Raw genomic sequence first — 23,491 nt, 5'->3', positions numbered from 1 at the left:
CCATACTGATCCCATTTTTATTCTTGCCATTTTCTCTTTAACACTGCTTGGATTTTATCTCTAATATACACACTAGGGGCCATTTACAGTGGTCAATTGACATACCAGCTCACTTGTGTTTGGGATGCGGAAAGAAGCATGCAAACTCCACACATGACAGTTGAGCTCACTTTTGAATTTGGGTCACCAGATCTGTGAGGAAGTAGCTCTGCTGGTTATGTTACAATAGCATCCATTTATTATGTTAGGAATCATATCAGTTAAATATTGGAGTATTATTTGGTCTTAATGTCAAATTATAATTAGTGAAAATATGCTTCAATAAATTTAATCACAAACAAGAGAAAATCTGCAGATGCTGGAAATCTGAGCAACACTTACAAAATGTTGGAGGAACTCTAGGCCAGGCAGCATCTGTGGAAAAAAGTACAGTCAACGTTTTGGGCCAAAGCATCGACTATATTTTTTTCCATAGATGCTGCGTGGCTTGCTGAGTTCCTCCAGTATTTTGTGAGTATTGCTCCAATAAATTGAAGTACTTAGTTTGAATCATATGTATTTCTTTAGAAATTGTTAGTGTGTCTTTAAAGCACTGACTTTTTACCTGTGAGGAATTACTTTGAATTGAATCCAAATGAATTGATGAGTATTACTGAATGAAATGAGGCCAGTAAATAAAGCCTCCAGATCATATCTGGATGTGATCTTTATGTTGATGCACTGCAAAGCACCTGTTTTTTTTCTTTCCACATTGTGAGAATGGTGGAAAATGCAGTCCGGCATTGCTTTTGATGGTGGTCTTAAACCGTGTGTTGCTGGTTGATGTAAGATTTTATTCGATCTTGGAGGTTCCAACATTTTTTTGCCATGGACCAATATCATTAAGCAAGGGGTTCATGGACCAGCAGTTAGGGATCTCTGCTCTATCTGATCTATGCTGGCACTGGGCTGCACAAGTAGAATGACAGTTTACACTTTCAGAGGGACAGATTATCTTAACTCTGAGGATTTAAACATCCTTCTCTATGTCTAAACTTTAAGGAAGTCTTTGCAACTTTTCATTGTTATTCATTACCCTCTTCAGGTGGCATGCGCTATCATCTTTTGTCTCCAGAGGATCGAGAAGAGCTGGGAGAAAGTACACGGCCAAGACAAAAGAAGCATGATTATCGCATTGCATTGTTTGGTGGATCTCAGCCCCAGTCATGTCGTTATTTTAACCCCAAGGTAAAGGTTTGGTGAGGAGGGTGTAATCAATCATGTGGAATATTCAATTTTCACGTAGAACTTTCATAATTTTGCATTCACATTGTAGATATAGACAGGTCAATAAACCCAGCCCTCTTGTTAATGAACGCCGAATGTTGGAAATAGCAAGTGAGACCACATCCATATAAAGAGAACCAAAATATTTCTGATAGATGATTCTTCATCAGAATAGTAAACACTGATGTTAAACAGACATTGTGGTGTCAGATACCTGTTCCTGTGCTTTACTGTTCTGTTCAATTATGTTATCCCTTATGTTCTGACCAATGATTAAACCTCAATCAAGATTGTAAAACCACTTGTGCTGCCATTACTACATTGTTGCCTAGTGCTAGCATTATCATGAAAAGATATATATCAGTCTCAATCCCATTCTCCGGTCTTCTCCCTGTATCCTTTCATGCGCTGACTTATCATGAATCTGTCAACCTCTACTTTAAATACGCCCAGTGACCTGAACTTCACAGCCACCTGCAGCAATGAATTTCACAGATTCATTGCCCTCTGCCTAAAGAAATTCCTCCTCATCTCTGTTCTAAATGGACATACCCCTATTCTGAGGTTATTTCCTCTGGTCCTAGACTCTCACACTATAGGAAACATTCTTTCCACATCCACTCTATCTAGGCATTTCAACATTCGATGGGTTTCAATGAGAATCCCCTCTCATTGTTTTGATTTCCAGCGATTACAGGTTCAGAGGTATCAAACACTCAAATGTTAAGTCTTTCATTTCTGGAATCATTTTTATGAACCTCCTTAGAACCCTCTCCAATGTCAGCATATGCTTTCTTAGGTAAGGGCCCAAAACTGTTCACAGTACTCACAAGTGCTTATAAAGCCTCAACATGACGTCCTTGCTTTTATAACCTAGTTCTATCAAAAATGAATACTTAACATTGCATTTACCTTCCTTATCACTGACTCAACCACCAAGTTAACTTTGAGGGAATCTTGCACAAGAACTCTCAAGTCCTTTTGCACTATGGATTTTTTTAATTCTCTGCCCATTTAAAAAATAGTTTTTGCTTGTGTTCCTTCTACCAAAGTGCATGACCATATACTTCCAAGCACTGCATTCTATCTGCCTATTCTAATCCAAGTCCTTCTGCAGCCCCTCTGCTTCCTCAGCTCTACCTGCCCTTCCACCTATCTTCGTGTCATCCGTAAACTTGGCCAAAAACCTATCAGTTTCATCATCCAAATCATTGACATGCAAAGAAGTGAAGTAAACAGAAGTGATTCTTACACTGACTCCTGTGGAACACCACTAATCACAGGCAACCAGTTAGAAAAGGTGGCCTTTATTCCCACTCTTTGCCTCCTGCCAATCAGCCAATGCTTTACCCATACTAGTGTTTTTCCTGTAATACCATGGACTTGTATCTTGCTAAGCAGCCTCATGTGTAGCACCTTGTCAAAGACCTTCTGAAAATCCAAGCATATGACATCCACCAATTCTCCTTTGTCTATCATGCTGGTTATTTCTTCAATGAATTCCAACAAAAGCCATGCTGAATTTGGCCTATTTTATCATGTAGCTTCCAAGTACCACAAAACCTAATCTTTAGCAACTGATTCTGACATCTTCCCAACCACTGAGGTTCGGCTAACTGGCTTATAATTTCCTTTCTTCTGTCTCTCTCCCTTCTTGAAGAGTGGAGTGACATTTGCAATTTTCCAGTCTTCTGGAACCATGCCAGAATCTAGTGATTCTTGGAAGATCATTACTGATGCCTCCGCAATCTCTCAAACACCTCTTTCAGAACATTGGGGTGTAGTCAGTCTTGACTGGGTGACTTATCTACTTCAGGCCTTTCAGTTTCCCAAAAGCCTTCTCCCTCGTAATAACAACTGCAATCATTTCTGCCCCCTGACACTCTTGAGCTTGCACATACTGCTAGTGTCTTCCACAGTGAAGACTGATGCAAATTACTGTCCTGATGGAGGATCTTGGCCCAACACGTCGAGTGTTTACTCTTTTCCGTAGCTGCTGCTTGGTCTGCTGAGCTCCTCCTGCATTTTGTATATTGGTTTAGATTTCCAGCATCTGCAGATTTTCTTGTGTTTGCATATTACTTATTCAGTTTGTCTGCTATTTCCTTGTCCTCCATTACTACCTCACCAGCATCGTTTTCCAGTGGTCCGATATCTACTCTTGCCAGTTTATAAAACTCTTTATGCATCTGAAGAAACTTTTGAATTATGTTATTGGATAGCTTACCTTAGTATTCCATCTTTTCCTCCTGAATGACTTTGTTAGTTGCTTTCTGTTGGTTTTTAAAAGCTTCTCAATCCTCAAACTTTCCACTAACTTTTGCTCTATTATATGCCCTCTCTTTGGCTTCTCTTGTTAGCTGAGGTTGTGTCATCCTGCCTTTAGAATATTTCTTCATCTCCAGGATGCATCTATCCTGTGCCTTCTGAATTGCTCCCAGAAACTCCAGCAATTGCTGCACTGCCATCATCCCTGCTCATGTTCCCTTCCAATAAGTTTTTGCCAGCTCCTCTCTTGTGCTTCTGTAATTCCCTTTACTGCACAATCATACTGAAATATTTGACTTTAGCTTCTCCCTCTCAAATTGCAGTGTGAATTCTATCATATTATGATCACTGTCTCCTAAGGGTTCCTTTACCTTAAGCTGCCTAATAAAATCCATTTCATTGCATAACACCCAATCTAAAATTAGCTGATCCCCTAGTGGGCCCAACCACAAGCTGCTCTAAAAAGCCATTTCATATGGATTCAAAACATTCTCTTTCTTGGGTCCAAAGTCAGCACCAACGTGATTTTTCCCAGTCTACCTATTGTAATTTGTAGCCCACATCCTGGCTACTGTTTGGAGGCCTGTATATAACTCCATCAAAATCTTTTTACCCTTAACTCTAACCACAATGATTCTGCATCTTCTGGTCCTATCTCACCTCTTTCTAAAGATTTGATTTCATTTTTTACCAACAGAGCCAGTCCATCTTCTCTAGCTACCTGTCTGTGCTTTCGATACGGTGTGTATCCTTGGATGTTAAGCTTCCAGCTATGATCTTTTAGCCACTCCTCAGTGATGTTCACAATATCATACATACTAATCTCTATCTGTACTACAACATCATCCACCTGATTTTGTATACTGCATGCATTCAAATATAACACATTCAGTCATGTATTGTCACCCTTTTCAATTTTGTCGTGTTACACTGCAACTCATCCCATTGCCTAAATTTTGCCATCATCTGCCTGTCTTTCCTGATAGTCTTGCTGCACACTGCCTCTGCTTCTATACAAAACTGCTTCATCCTCAGCACTGTTATTCATTTCCCATCCTCCTGCCAAATTTGTTTAAACCCTCCCTAAAAGTTCCAGCAAATATGCCCACAAGGATAGAACATAGAACAATACAGTACAGTACAGGCCCTTTGGCCCACAATGTTGTGCCGACCCTTAAACCCTGCCTCCCATATAATCCTCCACCTTAAATTCCTCCATATATCTGTCTAGTAGTCTCGTAAATTTCACTAGTATATCTGCCTCCACCACTGACTCAGGCAGTGCATTCCACGCACCAACCACTCTCTGAGTAAAAAAAACCTTTCTCTAATATCCCCCTTGAACTTTCCACCCCTTACCTTAAAGCCATGTCCTCTTGTATTGAGCAGTGGTGCCCTGGGGAAGAGGTGCCAGCTATTTACTCTATCTAGTCCTCTTAATATCTTGTATACCTCTATCATGTCTCCTCTCCAGAGAGTAAAGCCCTAGCTCCCTTTATCTCTGATCATAATGCATACTCTCTAAACCAGGCAGCATCCTGGTAAATCTCCTCTGTACCTTTTCCAATGCTTCCACATCCTTCCTATAGTGAGGCAGTACTCCCAAGTGTGGCCTAACCAGAGTTTTATAGAGCTGCATTATTACCTCGTGACTCTTAAACTCTATCCCTCGACTTATGAAAGCTAACACTCCATAAGCTTTCTTAACTACCCTATCTAACTGTGAGGCAACTTTCAAGGATCCCTCTGCTCCTCCACACTCCCAAGTATCCTGCCATTTACTTTGTACTCTGCCTTGGAGTTTATCCTTCCAAAGTGTACCACCTCACACTTCTCTGGGTTGAACTCCTTCTGCCACTTCTCAGCCCACTTCTGCATCCTATCAGTGTCTCTGCAATTTTTGACAATCCTCAACACTATCCACAACACCACCAACCTTTGTGTTGTCTACAAACTTGCCAACCCACCCTTCTACCCCCACATCCAGGTCGTTAATAAAAATCACGAAAAGTAGAGGTCCCAGAACCGATCCTAGTGGGACAGTACTAGTCACAACCCTCCAATCTGAATGTACTCCCTCCACCACGACCCTCTGCTTTCTGCAGGCAAGCCAATTCTGAATCCACCTGGCCAAACTTCCCTGGATCCCATGCCTTCTGACTTTCTGAATAAGCATACCATGTGGAACCTTGTCAAATGCCTTACTAACATCCATGTAGATCACATCCACTGCACTACCCTCATCTATATGCCTGGTCACCTCCTCAAAGAACTCTATCAGGCTTGTTAGGCACGATCTGTCCTTCACAAAGCCATGCTGACTGCCCTTGATCAGACCATGATTCTCTAAATGCCCATAGATCCTATTTCTAAGGATATTTTTTTTAACAGCTTTCCCACCACAGACGTAAGGCTCACTGGTCTATAATTACCCGGACTATCCCTACTACTTTTTTGAACAAGGGGACAACATTCGCCTCCCTCCAATCCTCCGGTACCATTTCCGTGGACAACGAGGACATAAAGATCCTAGCCAGAGGCTCAGCAATCTCTTCCCTCGCCTCGTGGAGCAGCCTGGGGAATATTCCGTCAGGCCCTGGGGACTTATCCGTCCTAATGTATTTTAACAACTCCAACACCTCTTCTCCCTTAATATCAACATGCTCCAGGACATCAACCTCACTCATATTGTTCTCACCGTCATCAGGTTCCCTCTCATTGGTGAATACCGAAGAGAAGTATTCATTCAGGATGTCGTTCACTTCCACAGCCTCCAGGCACATCTTCCCACCTTTATCTCTAATCGGTCCTATCTTCACTCCTGTCAACCTTTTGTTCACATAATTAAAGAATGCCTTGGGGGTTTTCCTTTACCCTACTCACCAAGGCCTTCTTATGCCCCCTTGCTCTCCTCAGCCCCTTCTTAAGCTACTTTTTTGCTACCCTATATTCCTCAATAGACTCATCTGATCCTTGCTTCCTAAAGCTTACGTATGCTGCCTTCTTCCATCTGACTAGATTCTCCACCTCACTTGTCCCCCATGGTTCTTTCACCCTACCATTCTTTATCTTCCTCACCAGGACAAATTTATCCCTAACATCCTGCAAGAGATCCCTAAACATCAACCACATGTCCATAGTACATTTCCCTGCAAAAACATCATCCCAATTCACACTCACAAGTTCTAGCCTTATAGCCTCACAATTTGCCCTTCCCCAATTAAAAATTTTCCTGTCCTCTCTGATCCTATCCTTTTCCATGACAATGTTAAAGGCCAGGGAGCGGTGGTCATTGTCCCCCAGATGCTCACCCACTGAGAGATCTGTGACCTGACCTGGTTCGTTACCTAATACTAGATCTAGTATGGCATTCCCCCAATCGGCCTGTCAACATGCTGTGACAGGAATCCGTCCTGGATGCACTTAACAAACTCTGCCCTGTCTAAGCCATTGGAACTAATCAGGTGCCAATCAATATTAGGGAAGTTAAAGTCGCCCATGATAACAACCCAGTTATTTTTGCACCTTTCCAAAATCTGCCTCCCAATCTGCTCCCCAGTGTCTCTGCTGTTACCAGGGGGCCTGTAGAATACTCCCAATAGGGTAACTGCTCCCTTCCTGTTCCTGAGTTCCACCCATACTGACTCAAAAGAGGATCCTGCTACATTTCCCACCCTTTCTGTAGCTGTAATAGTATCCTTGACCAGTGATGCCACCCCTCCTCCCCTTTCCCCCCCTCTCTATCCCTTTTAAAACACAGAAATCCAGGAATATTGAGAATCCATTCCTGCCCTGATGCCAGCCAAGTCTCTGTAATGGCCACTACATCATAATTCCATGTATGTATCTCAGTTCATCACCTTTGTTCCTGATGCTTCTTGCATTGAAGTACATGCACTTTAGCCCTTCTACCTTACTACCTTTACACCCTTTATTCTGCTTCTCTTTCCTCAAAGCCTCTTTATGTTAGATCTGGCTTTACTCTGTGCACTATATTTGCAGCTCTTGCATGACCTTTATCCTCTTCCACCTCACTATCTGCTCTAGCACTCTGTTTCCCCTCCCCCTGCAAATCTAGTTTAAACCACCCGGAGCAGCACTAGCAAACTAGCTCCAAAAAAATAGAGGGCTATAGGTCATGGGAGCAGAATTAGGCCATTTGGCCCATTGAGTCTGTTCCGCCATTTGTTCATGGCTGATCCTTTATTTCCCTTCTTAGTCCGACTCCCCAGCCTTCTCCCTGTAACCTTTGATGCCATATCCACTCAAGAACCTATCAAGCTCTGCCTTACATATGCCCAACGACCTGGCCTCCACAGCTGCCTGTAGTAATAAATTACACAAATTTACCACCGTCTGACTAAAGAAATTTCTTCATATCTGTTTCAAATGGACATCCCACTATTATGAAGCTGTGCCCTCGTCCTACACTCCCCCACCATAGGAAGCACACTTTTCACATCTATTCTGTCTAGGCCTTTCAATATTCAAAAGGTTTCAATGAAATCCCCACTCATCCTTCAAAATTTCAGCAAATACAGATCCAGAGCTATCAATGTTCCTCGTATTATAACCTTTTCATTCCAGGAATCATCCTTATGAAGCTTCTCTGAACCCTCTCCAATGCCAACACACTTTTTCTAAGATGAGGAACCCAAAACTGTTCCCAATACTTGAGGTGAGGCGTCACCAATGTCTTATAAAGCCTCAGCATCACATCCCTGCTCTTGTATTCTAGACCTCTTGAAATGAATGCTAACATTTCATTTGTCTTCCTCACCACTGACTCTACCTGGAAGTTAAACTTTAGGGTGTTCTGCACAAGGATGTCTAAGTCTCTTTGCATCTCAGATTTTTGGATTTTCTCCCCATATAGAAAATAGTCTGTACTTTTTTTTTGTACTACCAAAGTACATGGCCATGCATTTTCCAACATTGTATTTCATTTGCCACTTTCTTGCTTATTCTCCTAATCTGTCTTAAGTCCTTCTGCAGCCTTCCTGTTTCCTCAACACTACCTGCCCCTCCACCAAAATTTGTATCATCTACAAACCTGGCAATAAGCCATCTGTTCCATCATCTAAATCATTGATATACAGCATAAAAAGAAGTGATCCCAACACTGACCCCTGTGGAACAGCATTACTCACTGGCAGCCAACCAGAAAAGAATCCTTTTATTCCCATTCACTGCCTCCTACCAATCAGCCAATGCTCCAAACATACCAGTAACTTTCTTGTAATACCATGAGCTCTTAACTTGGTAAGCAGCCTCATATGTGGCACATTGTCAAAGACCTTCTGAAAATCCAAATATACAACATCCACTGCATCCCCTGTATCTGTCCTACATGTAATTTCCTCAAAGAATTCCAACCGGTTCATCAGGCAAGATTTTCCTATAAGGAAACCATGCTGACTTTGTTCTATCTTGTCCTGTGTCACCAAGTACTCCATAACCTCATCCTTAGCAACTTATTCCAACATCTTCCCAACCACTGAGGTCAGTTTATAATTTCCTTTCTGCTGCTTTCCTCCTTTCTGAGAGGGAGTGATATTTACAAATTTCCAGTCCTCCGGATCCATGCCAGAGTCCAATGATTTTTGAAAGATCATTAGTAATGTCTGAACAATCTCTACTGCTACCTCTTTCAGAACCCTGGGATGCAGTTCATCTGGTCTGGGTGACTTATGCACCTTTAGATCTTTCAGCTTTTTGAGCACCTCTGCCTTGTAATAGTAACTGCTCTCACTTCTCTTCCCTCACACCCTTCAACATCTGGCGCACTGCTGCTGTCTTTCACAGTAAAGACTGATGCAAAATACTCATTTAGTTCATCTGCCTTCTCCTTGTACACTGTCATTATTTCTCTAGCCCCTATGTGGTGCTGGGTCTCCTAGGACTCCCAACATCTGGCAGAAGAATGCACAACAGCCATTTACTATATTTGGTAATACAGGACAAATTAGAGCACTACCAATACTACTACGGTACTATAAAACCATATTAGTTCCCAATACAGTAGTTGTCGATGGTATGCTGCTGTGTTCCTTTGACTGTAAATGAACAAAATCAGCACAGCCACCTAGTGCAGGTAATGGACTGCCTACATACAATGATTGCATCTTCCAAATCATCATTTTCATTGTAACGTTCAAGATGATTGTGCTACATTCTTCGTAGTTTCAAACTTGAAGTAGTGAAATTGTTTCATTTTCATTCCCAGCTGTTTCTGGCATCTCCAAGCCTCAGTGCTTTAAACCACATTGAGCAAAACAGTTCTGAATGGTCTTACTGTTTATTTCTTGCCAATTAGCAGTGACAAAAATAACTGCTTTTGGAACAAACACACGCATCTGACACTCCTGTATATCAGTGAGACCCAAGGCAGATTGGGGGACCATTTCACCAAGCACCTATGCTCCATCCACCAGAAAAAGTGGGATCTCCCTGTGGTCACTCATTTTAATTCCACTTCACATTCCCATTCCGGCATGTCAGTCCATGATATCATTGATATACTGTCACGATGAGGCCACACTCAGGTTGGAGGAGCAACGCCTTATATTCTTGCCTCCAACCGGAGGGCAATGACATCGATTTCTTGAACTTCTGGTAATGCACAACTGACCCCTTCCCCATCACTATTCCCATGCCATTTCCCTCTCTCACCTCATCTCCTTATCTGCCTACTTCCTTCCTCTGGTGCTTGTTTGCCTTGTCTGTCTTCCATGGTTTTCTGTCCTCTCCTGTCAGACTCCCCCTTCTCCAGCCCTCTATCTCTTTCACCAGTCAACTTTCCCAGCTCTTTACTTCACCACTCCCCTTTTCCTGGTTTCACCTATCACCTTGTGGTTCTTCCTCCCCTCCCTCCACTTTCTTATTATGACTCCTCATCTTTTTTCCAGTCCTGATGAAGGGTCTCGGCCCAAAATATCAACTGTACTGTTTACCATAGATCCTGCTTGGCCTGCAGAGGTACTCCAGCATTCTGTGTGTGTTGTTTGGATTTCCAACATCTGCAGATTTTCTCGCTTGCTTTTTAAAAACTGTTTGCTCTAAGCTCGGTGTAGTGTCTAACGGCCAGTCAAGTTAGTTAGAAGCTATTTGGCAACAGTTTTCTGCCCCAATTGAGCAGCATTGTAACTTAAGTACATGAAGGGCTTTTTTCTCAATTAGTTTTTGTTCTTTAAGAGTCGTCCCAAATAAATGGTTGCCATGATTAACTGATGGCCCAATTAATGGGAATCCACTGTATTTTTTTTTAGAAACTCCAACTCTAGTTCTTTACCTTGATTTGTTCCAGTGCATTAGCTGTTCTACGCTGACATCACATTTGTCAAGGTTCCTCTCATGTGAATACTGAAGCAAAGTATTCATTAAGGACCTTTCCTACCTTCTCTGACCTCAGGCACATGTTTCCTCTTTTATCCTTGATCAATAGTCAGAATTATAGAAAAGTACAGCACAGAAGCAGGCCCTTCGCCCCATCTAGTTCATGCTTAATCCATTTAAACTGCCTATTCCCATCAACCTGTACCATAGCCCTCCACACTCTTCCCATCCATGTACCTATCCAAATTTCTCTTAAATGTTGAAATATAACCCACACCCACCACTTCCACTGGCAGCTTGTCGCACACTCTTGTCACACTCTGAGTGAAGAAGTTCCCCCGAAGATGTTCCTGTTAATCATTTTACCTTTCATTCTTAACCTATGACCTCTAGTTCTAGTCTCACCCTATCTCAGTGGAAGAAGCCTACTTGCATTTATTCTGTCTTCACCCCTTGCAATTTTGTATATCTCTATTAAATCTCTGTATTTTTCTACCCTCTAGAGAATGAAGTCCTAACCTTTTCACCCTTTCCCTATAATTCAGGTCCACAAGTTCAACATCCTCTTAAATTTTCTCTGCACTCTTTCAATCTTATTAACATCTTTCCTGTAGGTAGGTAGAGATCAAAACTGCACACAGTACTAGAAATTGGGTTTTATCAATGTCTTATACAACTTCAATATAACATCCCATTTTCTGTACTCAGTACTTTGATTTATGAAGGCCAATGCATCAAAGGCTTTCTTTATGACCCTATCTGCCTGTGCCACTCTCAAGGAATTATGGATCTGTATTCCCAGATCCCTCTGTTCTACCACACTCCTCAGTGCCCTACTGCTCAGCTTTATGTCCTACCCTGGTTTGTCCTCCCGAAGTGTAACACCTTACATTTGTTTGTATTAAATTCCATCTCACATTTTTCTGCCCATTGTTTTTCAGCTGTTCAGATCCCACTGCAAGCTTTGATGGCCTTCCTTGCTGTCCTGTATGCTGCCCACCCCCCCCCCCCCCAAATCTTGGTGACACATGCAAATTTGCTGATCCAGTTTGTCAATTATCATCCAATTCATTGATATAGATGACAAACAACAACGGACCCAACACCAATCCCTGCAGTACACCATTAGCCACAGGCCTCCAATCAGAGAGGCAACTATGTACTACTTCTCCCCAAAAAATATCTAATCCAATTTACTACCTCATCTTGAATGCCAAGCGACTGAACCTTCTTGACCAACCTCACATGCAGGACCTTAATAAAGGCCTTGCCAAAGTTCTTGTGTTTCTTCTTGATTACCTTATAATCATCAACAGCCATGTCTGAATTTTGCTTCTTAAACCTTAAATATACTTTCTTCATCCTCTTGACGAAATGTTTTACTTCCCTTATCAACCATAGTTACTTCACCCTACCATCCTTTCTTGCAGGATTATACTTGGATGGACATTCGTTGTCCATTTGAGAAACGGCGAGATGCAGCCTGTGTCTTCTGGGACAACGTTGTTTATATACTGGGTGGTTCACAGCTTTTTCCCATCAAACGGATGGATTGCTACAACGTAGTTAAGGACAGTTGGTATTCTAAGCTGGGTCCTCCAACACCTCGTGATAGTCTTGCTGCATGTGCTGCAGAGGGCAAGATTTACACATCTGGAGGCTCTGAAGTAGGTAAGTTAGCTGTGTCTTTATTCAATGCCACTTCTATTTACACATTGTGCAACAATATTTTCAAGCCACTTCAACAGGATCCACTGGTTAGAGGTCAAGAAAAGCAGCTCTCCAAATCATGCATTAAACTGACTTGAGCATACATCATTGCTTCACTATCACTGCCTGAAAATCTCTGCCTAACATTTTGGGAATGTATTCTTACATGCTATCATGCAGTTGTTTACTAGATGACTATCTGTTTGAGTGGTAAATGTGGACTGGATCAGATACAAACACAAGGAAATCTGCAGATGCTGGAAATTAAAGCAACACACACAAAATGCTGGTGTAACAGGCAGCATCTATAGGAAGAAGTAAAGTCGACATTTTGGGCCGAAGCCCTTCATCAGGATTAACTGAAAGAAAAGATAGTAAGAGATTTGAAAGTAGGAGGGGGAGGAGGAAATCCGAAATGATAGGAGAAGAGAGGAGGGGGTGGGGTGAAGCTAAGAGCTGGAAAAGTGATTGGCAAAAGGGAAACAGCTGGAGAAGGGATAGGATCCTGGGATGGGAGACCTAGGGAGAAAGAAAGGGGGAGGGGAGCACCAATGACGGCCTGCACAGCTGTCTGTGGCAATGCATTCCGCAAATTTACCACCTTTCTAAATGAATTTCCATCAATTCTGAATTTGTGCCCTCTGGTCCTAGACTCCCCCACCAGAGGAAACAACTCACATCCACTTTATTCAGACCTTTCAATATTTGATAGGTTGCAGTGAGATTTCAACTTCTCCACTACCCCCCACTCCCCCCCCCCCCCCCCCCCCGGCATCCATTCACCAGTGAGTACAGGCCCAGAGCTGTCGAACGCTCCTTGCATCATGTTAACTCTTTTATTCTGGGATCATTATCATGAGCTTCCTCTGGACCCCCTGCATTACCAGCACATAATTTCTTGGATAAGGGACCAAAACCGCTTATAATACTTTAAGTGCAGTCTAATCAATGCCTTATATAGCCTCAACGTTCTATCCTTGTTTTTGTTTTGTATTCTAGGTCTCTTGAAATGAATGCCAACATTGCATTTGCCACCTTTACCACTGACTCCAACCTGCAAGTTAAACTTCAGGGAATTCTGCACAGGAACTCCCAAGTCCCTTTGCACCTCTGATTTTTGAATTTTCTCCCTAATTAGGAAATAGTCCACACCTTTAATCCTTCTACCAAAATGCATGATCATACACTTCCCCACATTATTACTTCCGGGGACGTAATCAATGATCTCAGAGCTAAGGTGCTGAATCTTTTGGGACCACGTGTGTCCTTTGTTTCACGGAATCCTGGTTAACCCCTTCCATACCGGATGCAGCGATTCAGATCAGTGGGTTTACTATACACCATCAGGATCTATAGTCTCAAAAGCAAAGGTGGAGGAGTATGCCTCATGATCCACTCCTCTTATTGCACAAATATTATCAGTGCTGTCCCAACTCTGCCCACCAGACCTGGAATATCTCTCAATTAAGATTGGGCATGACTAGACTGAAATCCCGCCTCAGCAAGGACCTAGGCCTATTGCAATTTGCCTATCACCACAATAGGTCAACAGCAGGCGCAATCTCAGTGGCTCTTCACATGGCCTTGGATCACCTGGACAATACAAACACCTATATCAGGATGCTGTTCATTGACTATAGCTCAGCATTTAATACCATCATTCCCACAATCCTGATTGAGAAGTTACAGAACCTGGGTCTCTGTACCTCCCTCTGTAATTGGATCCTCCACTTTCTAACCGGAAGACCACAATCTGTGCAGATTGGTGATAATATCTCTACCTCACTGTCGATCAACACTGGTGCACCTCAGGGGTGTGTACTTAGCCCACTGCTCTAATCTCTCTATACCCATGACTATATGGCTAAGCATAGCTCAAATACCATCTATAAATTTGCTGATGATACAACCATTGTTGGTAGAATCTCAGATGGAGAATGAGAGAGCGTACAAGAGCAAGATACACCAACTAGTTGGAGTGTTGTCGCAGCACTAACCTTGCACTCAATGTCAGTAAGATGAAAGAGCTGGTTGTAGACCGAGGAAGGCAAGATGAAGGAACAGATACCAATCCTCATAGAGGGATTGGAAGTGGAGAGTGAGCAGTTTCAGATTCCTGGGTGTCAAGATCTCTGAGGACCTAACCTGCTCCCAATATTATCAAAGCAGTTATAAAGAAGGCAAGACAGCAACTATACTTCATTAAGAGTTTGAAGAGATTTGGTATGTCAACAAAAACACTCAGAAACTTCTATAGATGTACCGTGGGGAGCATTCTGACGGGCTGCGTCACTGTCTGGTATGGGGGGTGGGGGCTCTGCACAGGACCAAAAGAAGCTGCTGAGGGTTGTAAATTTAGTCGGCTCTATCTTGTGTAGTAGTCTACAAGTTACCCAGAGCATCAAAGAATGGTGTCTCAAGGGCAACGTCCATCATTAAGGACCCCCAGCACCCAGGGCATGCCCTTTTCTCACTGTTACCATCAGGAAGAAGATACAAAAACCTGAAGGCATACACTCAGCGATTCAGGAACAGCTTCTACCCCTCTGCCACCCAATTCCTAAATAGACATTGAACCCATGAACACTACTTCACTTTTTTAATCTATATTATTTCTGATTTTGCACAATTTTTCATCTATTCAATATACATATAGTGTAATTGATTTCCTTATTTATTTACATTTATTTAGTTATTTATTTTCTATATTATGTATTGCATTGAACTGCTGCTGCTAAGTCAACAAATTTCATGATGCATGCCGGTAATGATAAACATGATTCTGATTATATTCCATCCGCAACTTCTGTGCCCATTTCCTCTACACTACCTGCCCCTCCACTTATGTTTGTATCGGCCACATACTTGGCCACAAAGCCATCAATTCCTTCATCCAAATTATTGACATACAATGTGAAAAGAAGCAATCCCAACGCAGATCCCTGTAGCACACCACTAATCACTGGCAGCCAATCAGAAAAGGCCACCTTTATTCTGAATTTGGCTCCTGTCAGTTTGCCAATTTTCTATTAATGCCATGGGATATATCATTGGTTTTTACCTTGTTATGCAATCTTGTGGGGCATCTTGTCAACTGCCTTCTGAAAATCCAAATAAACAACATCCAATGACTCTCCTCTGTCTATTGTGCCTGTGATTTCCTCAAAGAATTCCAACAGGTTCAGGCAGGATTTCCCCTTTAGAAAACCACGCTGACTTTGGCCTATTTTATGTGCTTCCAAGTATCCTGAAACTGCATTCTTAATAATAGACTCCAACATCTTTCCAACCACTGAAGTCTGGCTGACTGGTCTATAATTCCCTTACTTCTGTCTTTCTCCCTTCTTAAAGAGTGGAGTGACATTTGCAATTTTTCAGTCCTCCAGAACCATCCCAGAATCTAGTGATTCTTGAAATATCATTACTATGTCTCCACAACCTCTTCAGCTACCTCTTTCAGAACCCTCGGATTTAGTGGTAGTCGATCTTGTCCAGTTGACTTATTAATAGCAATGACACTCGCTTCTGGCCCCTGACACTCTCACATTTCTGGCATTCTGCTAGTGTCCTCCGCAGTGAAGGGTGAAACAAAATATTTAAGTTCTTCCACCATTTCTTTGTCCCCCCATTACTACCTCTCCAGCATCATTTTCACACAGTCTGACATCCACTCTTGTATCCTTTTTGCTCCTTGTATATTAGAAAAATCATTTTGTATCCTTTTTTATATTATTGGCTGCCTTACTTTCGTATTTCATATCTTCTCTCATTATGACTCTTTTAGTTGCCTACTGTTGGTTTTTTAAGAGCTTCACAGTCCTCTACATTCCCTCTAATTTTTGCACCTTCTCTTTTGCTTTTATGCTGGCAGCATTGTGTTATCCTCCCTTCAGAATACCAATGTGATTGCTGAAGTGAAAGATGTGTTTTAGTGTACTTTTCACTGTCAAGCTTGTATCACACAGAATCCCTAAGACTTGAGAACTGGCTTGAGTTAGTTTATTTTTATAAAGAAAATTGAGGAAAATTATTTTACTATAAATTTTATTTATAAGTGTAATTGATTTATCTGTGCAGATCAATTAATTTAGCGCATACCTGTGACCTTGTAGTTCATAATTTTATTCATTACCTATCAGGAATTAGACAACCTTCTCTGTAATTTTGACCAAAAAATGTTAACACCTTTTGTATATCACTTTTGATAAAATGGCTCAGTTAAGGTGATGCGCTATAAATTGTACATTGCTGGGAAGAATGTAAAGCCAATTGAGTTGTAGGTACTCTCAAAACTAGAATTGTATTCAAGGTAAGTTGTAAAGTTTTTTAAAATCTTTTTAAATTTTTTTTTAATCCTCTGTATGTGTTCTCCCCAAATGTTAGTTATTTGGGGATCTGTGCTAATTTAATCTGGCATTGATGTTGAAATTATTTGAATTTCATACAATTTTATAAAGTGCTTGAAGAATAAACCAGTAGTGTGGTTTTCACAATGATATAAACACAATATGGTTTTCAGATATAACAATACTCCACTTAGGGAGCAAAACTTCTGCTATTACTGTGCTGTGCTATTGAAATAGGAGCAGGAGTAGGCCATCTGGCCCATCAAGCCTGCCCCGCTATTCAGTAAGATCATGGCTGATCTGCCCATGGACTTATTTCCACCAACCTGCCTTTTCCCCATAACCCTTAATTCCCTTACTATGCAAAAATCTATCCAATCTTGTCTTAAATACATTTACTGAGGTAGCCTCCACTGTTTCATTGGGCAGAGAATTCCACAGATTCACCACTCTGTGGGCAAAGCAGTTCCTCCTCATCTCCCTCCTAAATCTACTCCCCTGAATCTTGAGGGTATGCCCTTAGTTCTAGTCTCACCTACCAGTGGAAACAACTTTCCTGCCTCTATCTTATCTATCCCTTTCATAATTCTTAGAATTCCAGCGAGTACAGTCCCAGGCGACTCAATCTCTCCTCATAGTCTAACCTCCTCATCCCTGAAATCAACCTGGTGAACCTCTTTTGCACTGCTTCCAAAGCCAATATATCCTTGTTGAAAACAGAAAAGTTATAGCAGGTTTCCGAACACTCCCAATTGTATGTTACAGATGAGTTACTGAATCAGTATGGTTCAGTTGCACAGAAGACATTCAGTTGCATTGTGTTGGGACCAATGTGTCACATTCTGATGAGCTAGTTAATCTCGTAAAGGGTAATTTGATCTGGAACCTCTTGGTAAACATGTCACAGTAGAATAGGTTGCTAGGTTACAGTGGTTACTAGATCACTACCCTTAGACCTAGTAGTGATGCAAATCCTTCTAATTATTGTGTTTTTGGTGCAGGAAACTCTGCTTTGTATCTGTTTGAATGTTATGATACCCGAACAGAGAACTGGCATACCAAACCCAGTATGCTGACACCTCGATGCAGTCATGGTATGGTGGAAGCCAAAGGACTAATCTATGTGTGTGGTGGAAGTTTAGGCAACAATGTATCTGGAAGAGTTTTAAGCTCCTGTGAAGTATACAACCCTGCAACAGAGTCGTAAGTGTCAATGACAGTAGTTTGGTTATCCTATGTTATGGTTTGTAAATATTTTTCATTATGTTTACCTACTAATTTAGTTTAAAACACAAATTTATGTTTTGAAAGTGTAATATTTTTATTTGTCACAGTATTTAATAGCAATCAATATGGATTGAAATTCCTCCTGCCTTAGATTAGTAAGGTTAATTACATAAAACAAAGAAATCTACAGCACATTGCAGGTCCTTCGGCCCACAATGTTGTGCCAGTTATGTAATCTACTCTAGAAACTGCCTAGAATTACCCTACTGCTTAGCCTTCTATTTTTCTAAGCTCCAAGTACCAATCTAAGATACCAATCTTCCACCATTGTCAGCGGCAGTGCCTTCCACACACCCACCATTCTCTAATTTCTGAACTCAAGTTCTCATACAAAATGCATTCTGTACTAGCATCGAATGTTGATGACATTCCAAAAGAAAGTTGGCATGTATAAAATTAAGCAACAAAGATTCTGGTGGAGAAACTCAGCAGACTCATTGCACCAGTATGAGGAAATAAATTGTTGATATTTTGGGTCAAAACTCTGCATCAGGACTGAGAGTGAAGAGCCAAGATGGCCAGCATAGAGGAGAATTCCTCCAGCAGGTTGTTTATTATTACAGACACTAGCATTTGCAGCCCCTGTGCCTTCAGTGTATAAGATTGTATTAATGTCTTTTGAAGTCTCTTTAGCGGAGAGTTTACAAGCATAGTTAATTGAGAACCATATTATAATTAAGTTTTCCAATTATAGCTTCTAATAAACTTCTGAAAATAGAAAAGCAAACCTGGAAGTGAAAGCAGAAAACTAATGGAAGGTTGAAGGTAACAATGGTTGAAAAATAGGATTCTGCAGTATTGGTTTAGCAATGGGAATGGATGATATCTTAAAAGGTTCAACAAAGGTTTTTTGAGCATTGGCCAGACAGTGATTGGGATTGATTGGTGAGAACAAATATAATAAAGCAGGAGAAGGCGGAGTGAACAGTGTTAGAGTGGTTATTTGCGGCTTTAACTCTTCAAGCAAGAGGAGGCTTGAGTGAGAGAAGGCGAAAAATTCTGCTAGTAAGTTTAACCTCCACTTTATTTATAAGACCATAAAATTATTATCAAAAAGGGTAGCAAATACTGTACTCAAAGTGTTATATCTCAATGCACAAAGTATAAGAAATAAGGTGGATCATGTTGCACTATTACAAATTATCAAGTATGATGTTGTAGCCATCACTAAATCATGGCTGAAGGATTGTACAGGTCCACAATCCCTTATCCAAAACCCTTGGGACCAGTTGCATTTTGGATTTCAGAATCCCTCCTTCTTGGTTCTGGGAATCCACCCTCCCCCCCCCCCCCCGCGAATACCAAAAAACACATATGCTTAAGTCCCTTATTTAACCTGTTTCAGTGCGGGTGGACTTCAGGACCCGGCGGAGCACTAGACCTATGCACATCCTCCCGTATACTTTAAATCATCTCTAGATTACTTATAATACCTAATACAATGTAAATGCTATGTAAATAGTTATACTATATTGTTTAAGGAATAATGACAAAAATATTTTATTTCCAACAAAAACATTCAATAAAACATTAAAAATATACAGCTTCAAATGAACCGAATCAAACACATGGTAAATGACTTATTGGAATAAATGTAGATCATCACTGTCACTATAAAACGTCAGTAACTTGTCTTTCTGTTTCTTTAAATTGCATATAGTGGTAGTTCCTACACTATATTCTTCAGTAAGACGCCGCACAGACACACCACAATCAAGCTTCTGTAATAACTCCACTTTCTGCATTATTGATAATGATAGATGCTTCCTTCTCATTTTCTCATTGTTACCCATAGGAGTATTTGCAGCTCTTATTGACATTTTCACAGTGAAATTAAACACAGTCAACAGTAAGCACAAAATATCAGTGAACAGCAAATGCACGTGTAACCAGTACAAGCGCTGAGTCACAACTGACGCCTGGTGGCCTCTGCTAGTGCTGCCATGTCACACCTAAGTGACATCAGCTGTTAACGGAAAAGGCTTCAGTTTTCGGAGCTTTTTGGATTTCAGAATTTCAGATAAGGGATTGGAAGCTGAATGTATTGGAGGAATAGGAAGGTAGGCAGATTGGGTGGTGTGGCTCCTCCAGTAAAGAATGGCATCAAATCAGTAGAAAGATGTGACATAGGATGGGAAGACGTTGAATCCATGTGGGTTGAGTTAAGAAACTTCAAAGGTAAAAGGATCTGCTGACAGTTATATACAGGCCTCCCAACAGTAGCTGGGATGTGGGCCACAGGTTACAACAAGAAATAGAACAGGTGAGTCAAAAGGTCAATGTTATGGAAGTCTTGGGAGATTTCAACATGCAGGTCAATTGGGAAAATCAGGTTGGTAATGGATCCCAAGAGAGTGAGTTTGCTGAATGCCTAAGAGATGGGTTTTGAGAGCAGTTTGTTGTTGAGCCAACTAGGGGATCAGCTATACTGGATTGGGTATTATGTAATGAACCGGAGGTGACTAGGGAGCTTAAGGTAAAAGAACCCTTAGGAACCAGTGACTACAACATGATTGTGTTCAACTTGAGATTTGATTGGGAGAAAGTAAAGTCTGATCTAGCAGTATTTCAGTGGAGTAAGGGAAATTACAGTGGTATGAAAGAGGGTTTGGCCAAAGTAAATTGGAAGAAAATGCTGACAGGGATGACAGCAGAGCAGCAACGGCGTGAGTTTCTGAGAAAAATGAGGAAGGTGCTGGATAGATGTATTCAAAAAATGAAAAAGTACTCAAATGGCAAAATAGTACAACAGTGGCTGACAAGGGTAGTCAAAGCTAATGTAAAAGCAAAAAAGAGGGCATGCAACAAAGCAAAAGTTAATGGGAAGCCAGAGGATTGGGAAGCTTTTAAAACCCTGCAGAGAACAGCTAAAAGACTCATGAGGAAGGAAAAGATGAAATATGAAGGCAAGCTAGCAAACAATATCGAAGTGGATAGCAAAAGCTTTTACAAGTATGTAAAAATAAAAAAAAAGAGATGAGAGTGGATATAGAATTGTCAGAAAATGAGGTCGGAGAAATAATAATGGGTGACAAGGAAAAGGCAGATGAACTAAGTGAGTATTTTTTTATCAGCCTTCACTATGGAAGGCATTAGCAGTGTGCCAGATGTTGAAGGGTGTGAGGGAAGAGAAGTGAGTGCATTTACTATTACAAAGGAGAAGGTGCTCAAAAAGCTGAAAGACCTAAAGGTGCATAAGTCACCCAAACCAGATAAACTGCACCCTAGGGTTTGAAAAAGGTAGCGTTAGAGATTGTGGTGGCATGAGAAATTATCTTTCAAAAATCATTGGACTCTGGCATGGTGCCAGAGGACTGGAAAATTACACTCCACTCTTTAAGAACGGAGGAAGGCAGCAGGAAGGAAATTATAGGCCAATTAGTCTGACCTCAGTAGTCGGGAAGATGTTGGAGTAAGTTGCTAAGGCTGAGGTTATGGAGTACTTGGTGACACAGGACAAGGTAGGACAAAGACAGCATGGTTTCCTTGAGGGAAAATCTTGCCAGCCAAACCTGTTGGAATTCCTTGAGGAGATTATAAGAAATAAATGTGCAGACTATTTTCTAAGTGGGGAGAAAATCCAAAAATCTGAGATGCATAGGAAATCCTTGTGCAGAACAACCTAAAGGCTAACTTGCAAGTAGAGTCGGTGGTGAGGAAGGCAAATGCCAAGTTAGCATTCATTTCAAGAGGTCTAGAATACAAGAGCAGGGAAGTGATCTTGAGGGTTTATAAGGAACTGGTGAGGCCTCACCTTAAGTACTGTGAACAGTTTTGGGCTCCTCATCTAATAAAAGATGTGCTGACATTGGAGAGGATCCAAAGGAGGTTCTCAAGGATAATTCCAAGAATGAGGAACATTTGATAGCTCCTGGTCTGTACTCACTGGAATTAGAAGGATGAGGGGGAGATCTCATTGAAACCTTCCGAATGTTGAAAGACCTAGACATGGTAGATATGGAAAGGATGTTTCCCACGTGAGGGAATCTAGGACAAGAGTGCACATGCTCAGGATGGGGGGGGAGGGGGCGGCGTCCATTTTAAAACAGAGGTGCAGAAAAATTTCTTTAGCCAGAGGGTGGTGAATTTGTGGAATTCGTTGCCACATGTGCTGTGGAGGCCAGGTTGTTGGGTGTATTTAAGGCAGAGATTGATAAGTTCTTGATTGAACATGGTGTCAAAGGTTATGAAGAGAAGGCTGGGGAGTGGGGTTGAGGAGGGGAAAGGAAAAGAAAGGATTAGCCATGATTAAATGGCAGAGCAGACTCAATGGGCCAAATAGCCTAATTCTGTTCCTGTGGCTTATGGTCTTATGCTCTTATATTTATTGTGTTCCTTTATATTTGCACAGTTAGATCAGGGATGCTAGCCATGCTCCTCTTGAAGGATTTGGGAAGGCAGGGAGACCTCCCGTGTCTCTTCAGACTATACCTGCTGGAAGTGCATCCTGCAGCTTCTAACACTCCACATTAAGGAGTTGGAGCTGGATCTGGATGAACTCAGGATCATTCGGGAGGCTGAGAGTGTGATAGATAGGACGTATAGTGAGGTAGTTGCACTGCAGTGCAGGAACAGGAGACTGAGTGACAGGAATGGATACAAGGTTAAACAGCCAGTGTAGAGTACCCATATGCCACTTTGGATACTTTGGGGGGGGCGGGGGATGATTTAGCAGAGAAAAATCAGTGTGGTCAGGCACTTGAGTCCAGCTCTGCGGCTCAGAAAGGAAGGAGGAGAAGAGGCAAGCTGTGGTGATAGGGGATTTATTTATTAGAGGAACAGAAAGGAGGTTATTCAGATTCAGTTTATTGTTATTTAGAAACCACAAATGCAATGCAGTTAAAAAATGAGACAACGTTCCTCCAGAATGATATCACAAAAGCATATGACAAAACAGACTACACCAGAAAATCCACATAACGTTTGGCAATCCCCAATCCAGAGTCCGGAGAGGCTGCTGCGTATTAATATTGCGCTACCGTCTTAGCGCATTCCCCGGAAAGGAGCTCCAAATCCACCAGACAAACAAGACCAAAAAGTAAGACCTGCACAAAACCACATAATTACAACATATAGTTCAAACAATAGCATAATTGATAAAAAAAAAAACCCAGACCATGAGCACAGTAAAAATAGTCCAAAGATGTTAAAGGACTATAAGTTCAAAAGATATCACCACACAGTTTCCAGAAGTCCCCAGGGTCCCAACAGACTTGCCACCCCACGCCGGCGGCAAAAGGGAATACCCCCGTTATGGACTTCCACAGTGCCGCCCGACT

At 41.6% G+C, this 23,491-nt stretch overlaps 1 protein-coding gene across 1 annotated transcript in view; it reads left to right on the top strand.

The window, feature by feature from the left end:
• Positions 1–23,491, top strand: part of klhl7 (kelch-like family member 7) — a 59,261-nt gene that overhangs the window by 16,979 nt on the left and 18,791 nt on the right. The window contains exons 7-9 of the mRNA XM_073024604.1: positions 1,085–1,227; positions 12,300–12,540; positions 17,927–18,128. Of these exons, the coding sequence (XP_072880705.1) occupies positions 1,085–1,227; positions 12,300–12,540; positions 17,927–18,128 (586 nt within the window). The remainder of the gene's footprint in view (positions 1–1,084; positions 1,228–12,299; positions 12,541–17,926; positions 18,129–23,491) is intronic.

The sequence above is a fragment of the Hemitrygon akajei genome, chromosome 20 (assembly GCF_048418815.1).
Source record: "Hemitrygon akajei chromosome 20, sHemAka1.3, whole genome shotgun sequence".
NCBI classification, from domain to species: Eukaryota; Metazoa; Chordata; class Chondrichthyes; order Myliobatiformes; family Dasyatidae; genus Hemitrygon; species Hemitrygon akajei.
This window is presented reverse-complemented; position numbering and strand designations above follow the sequence as displayed.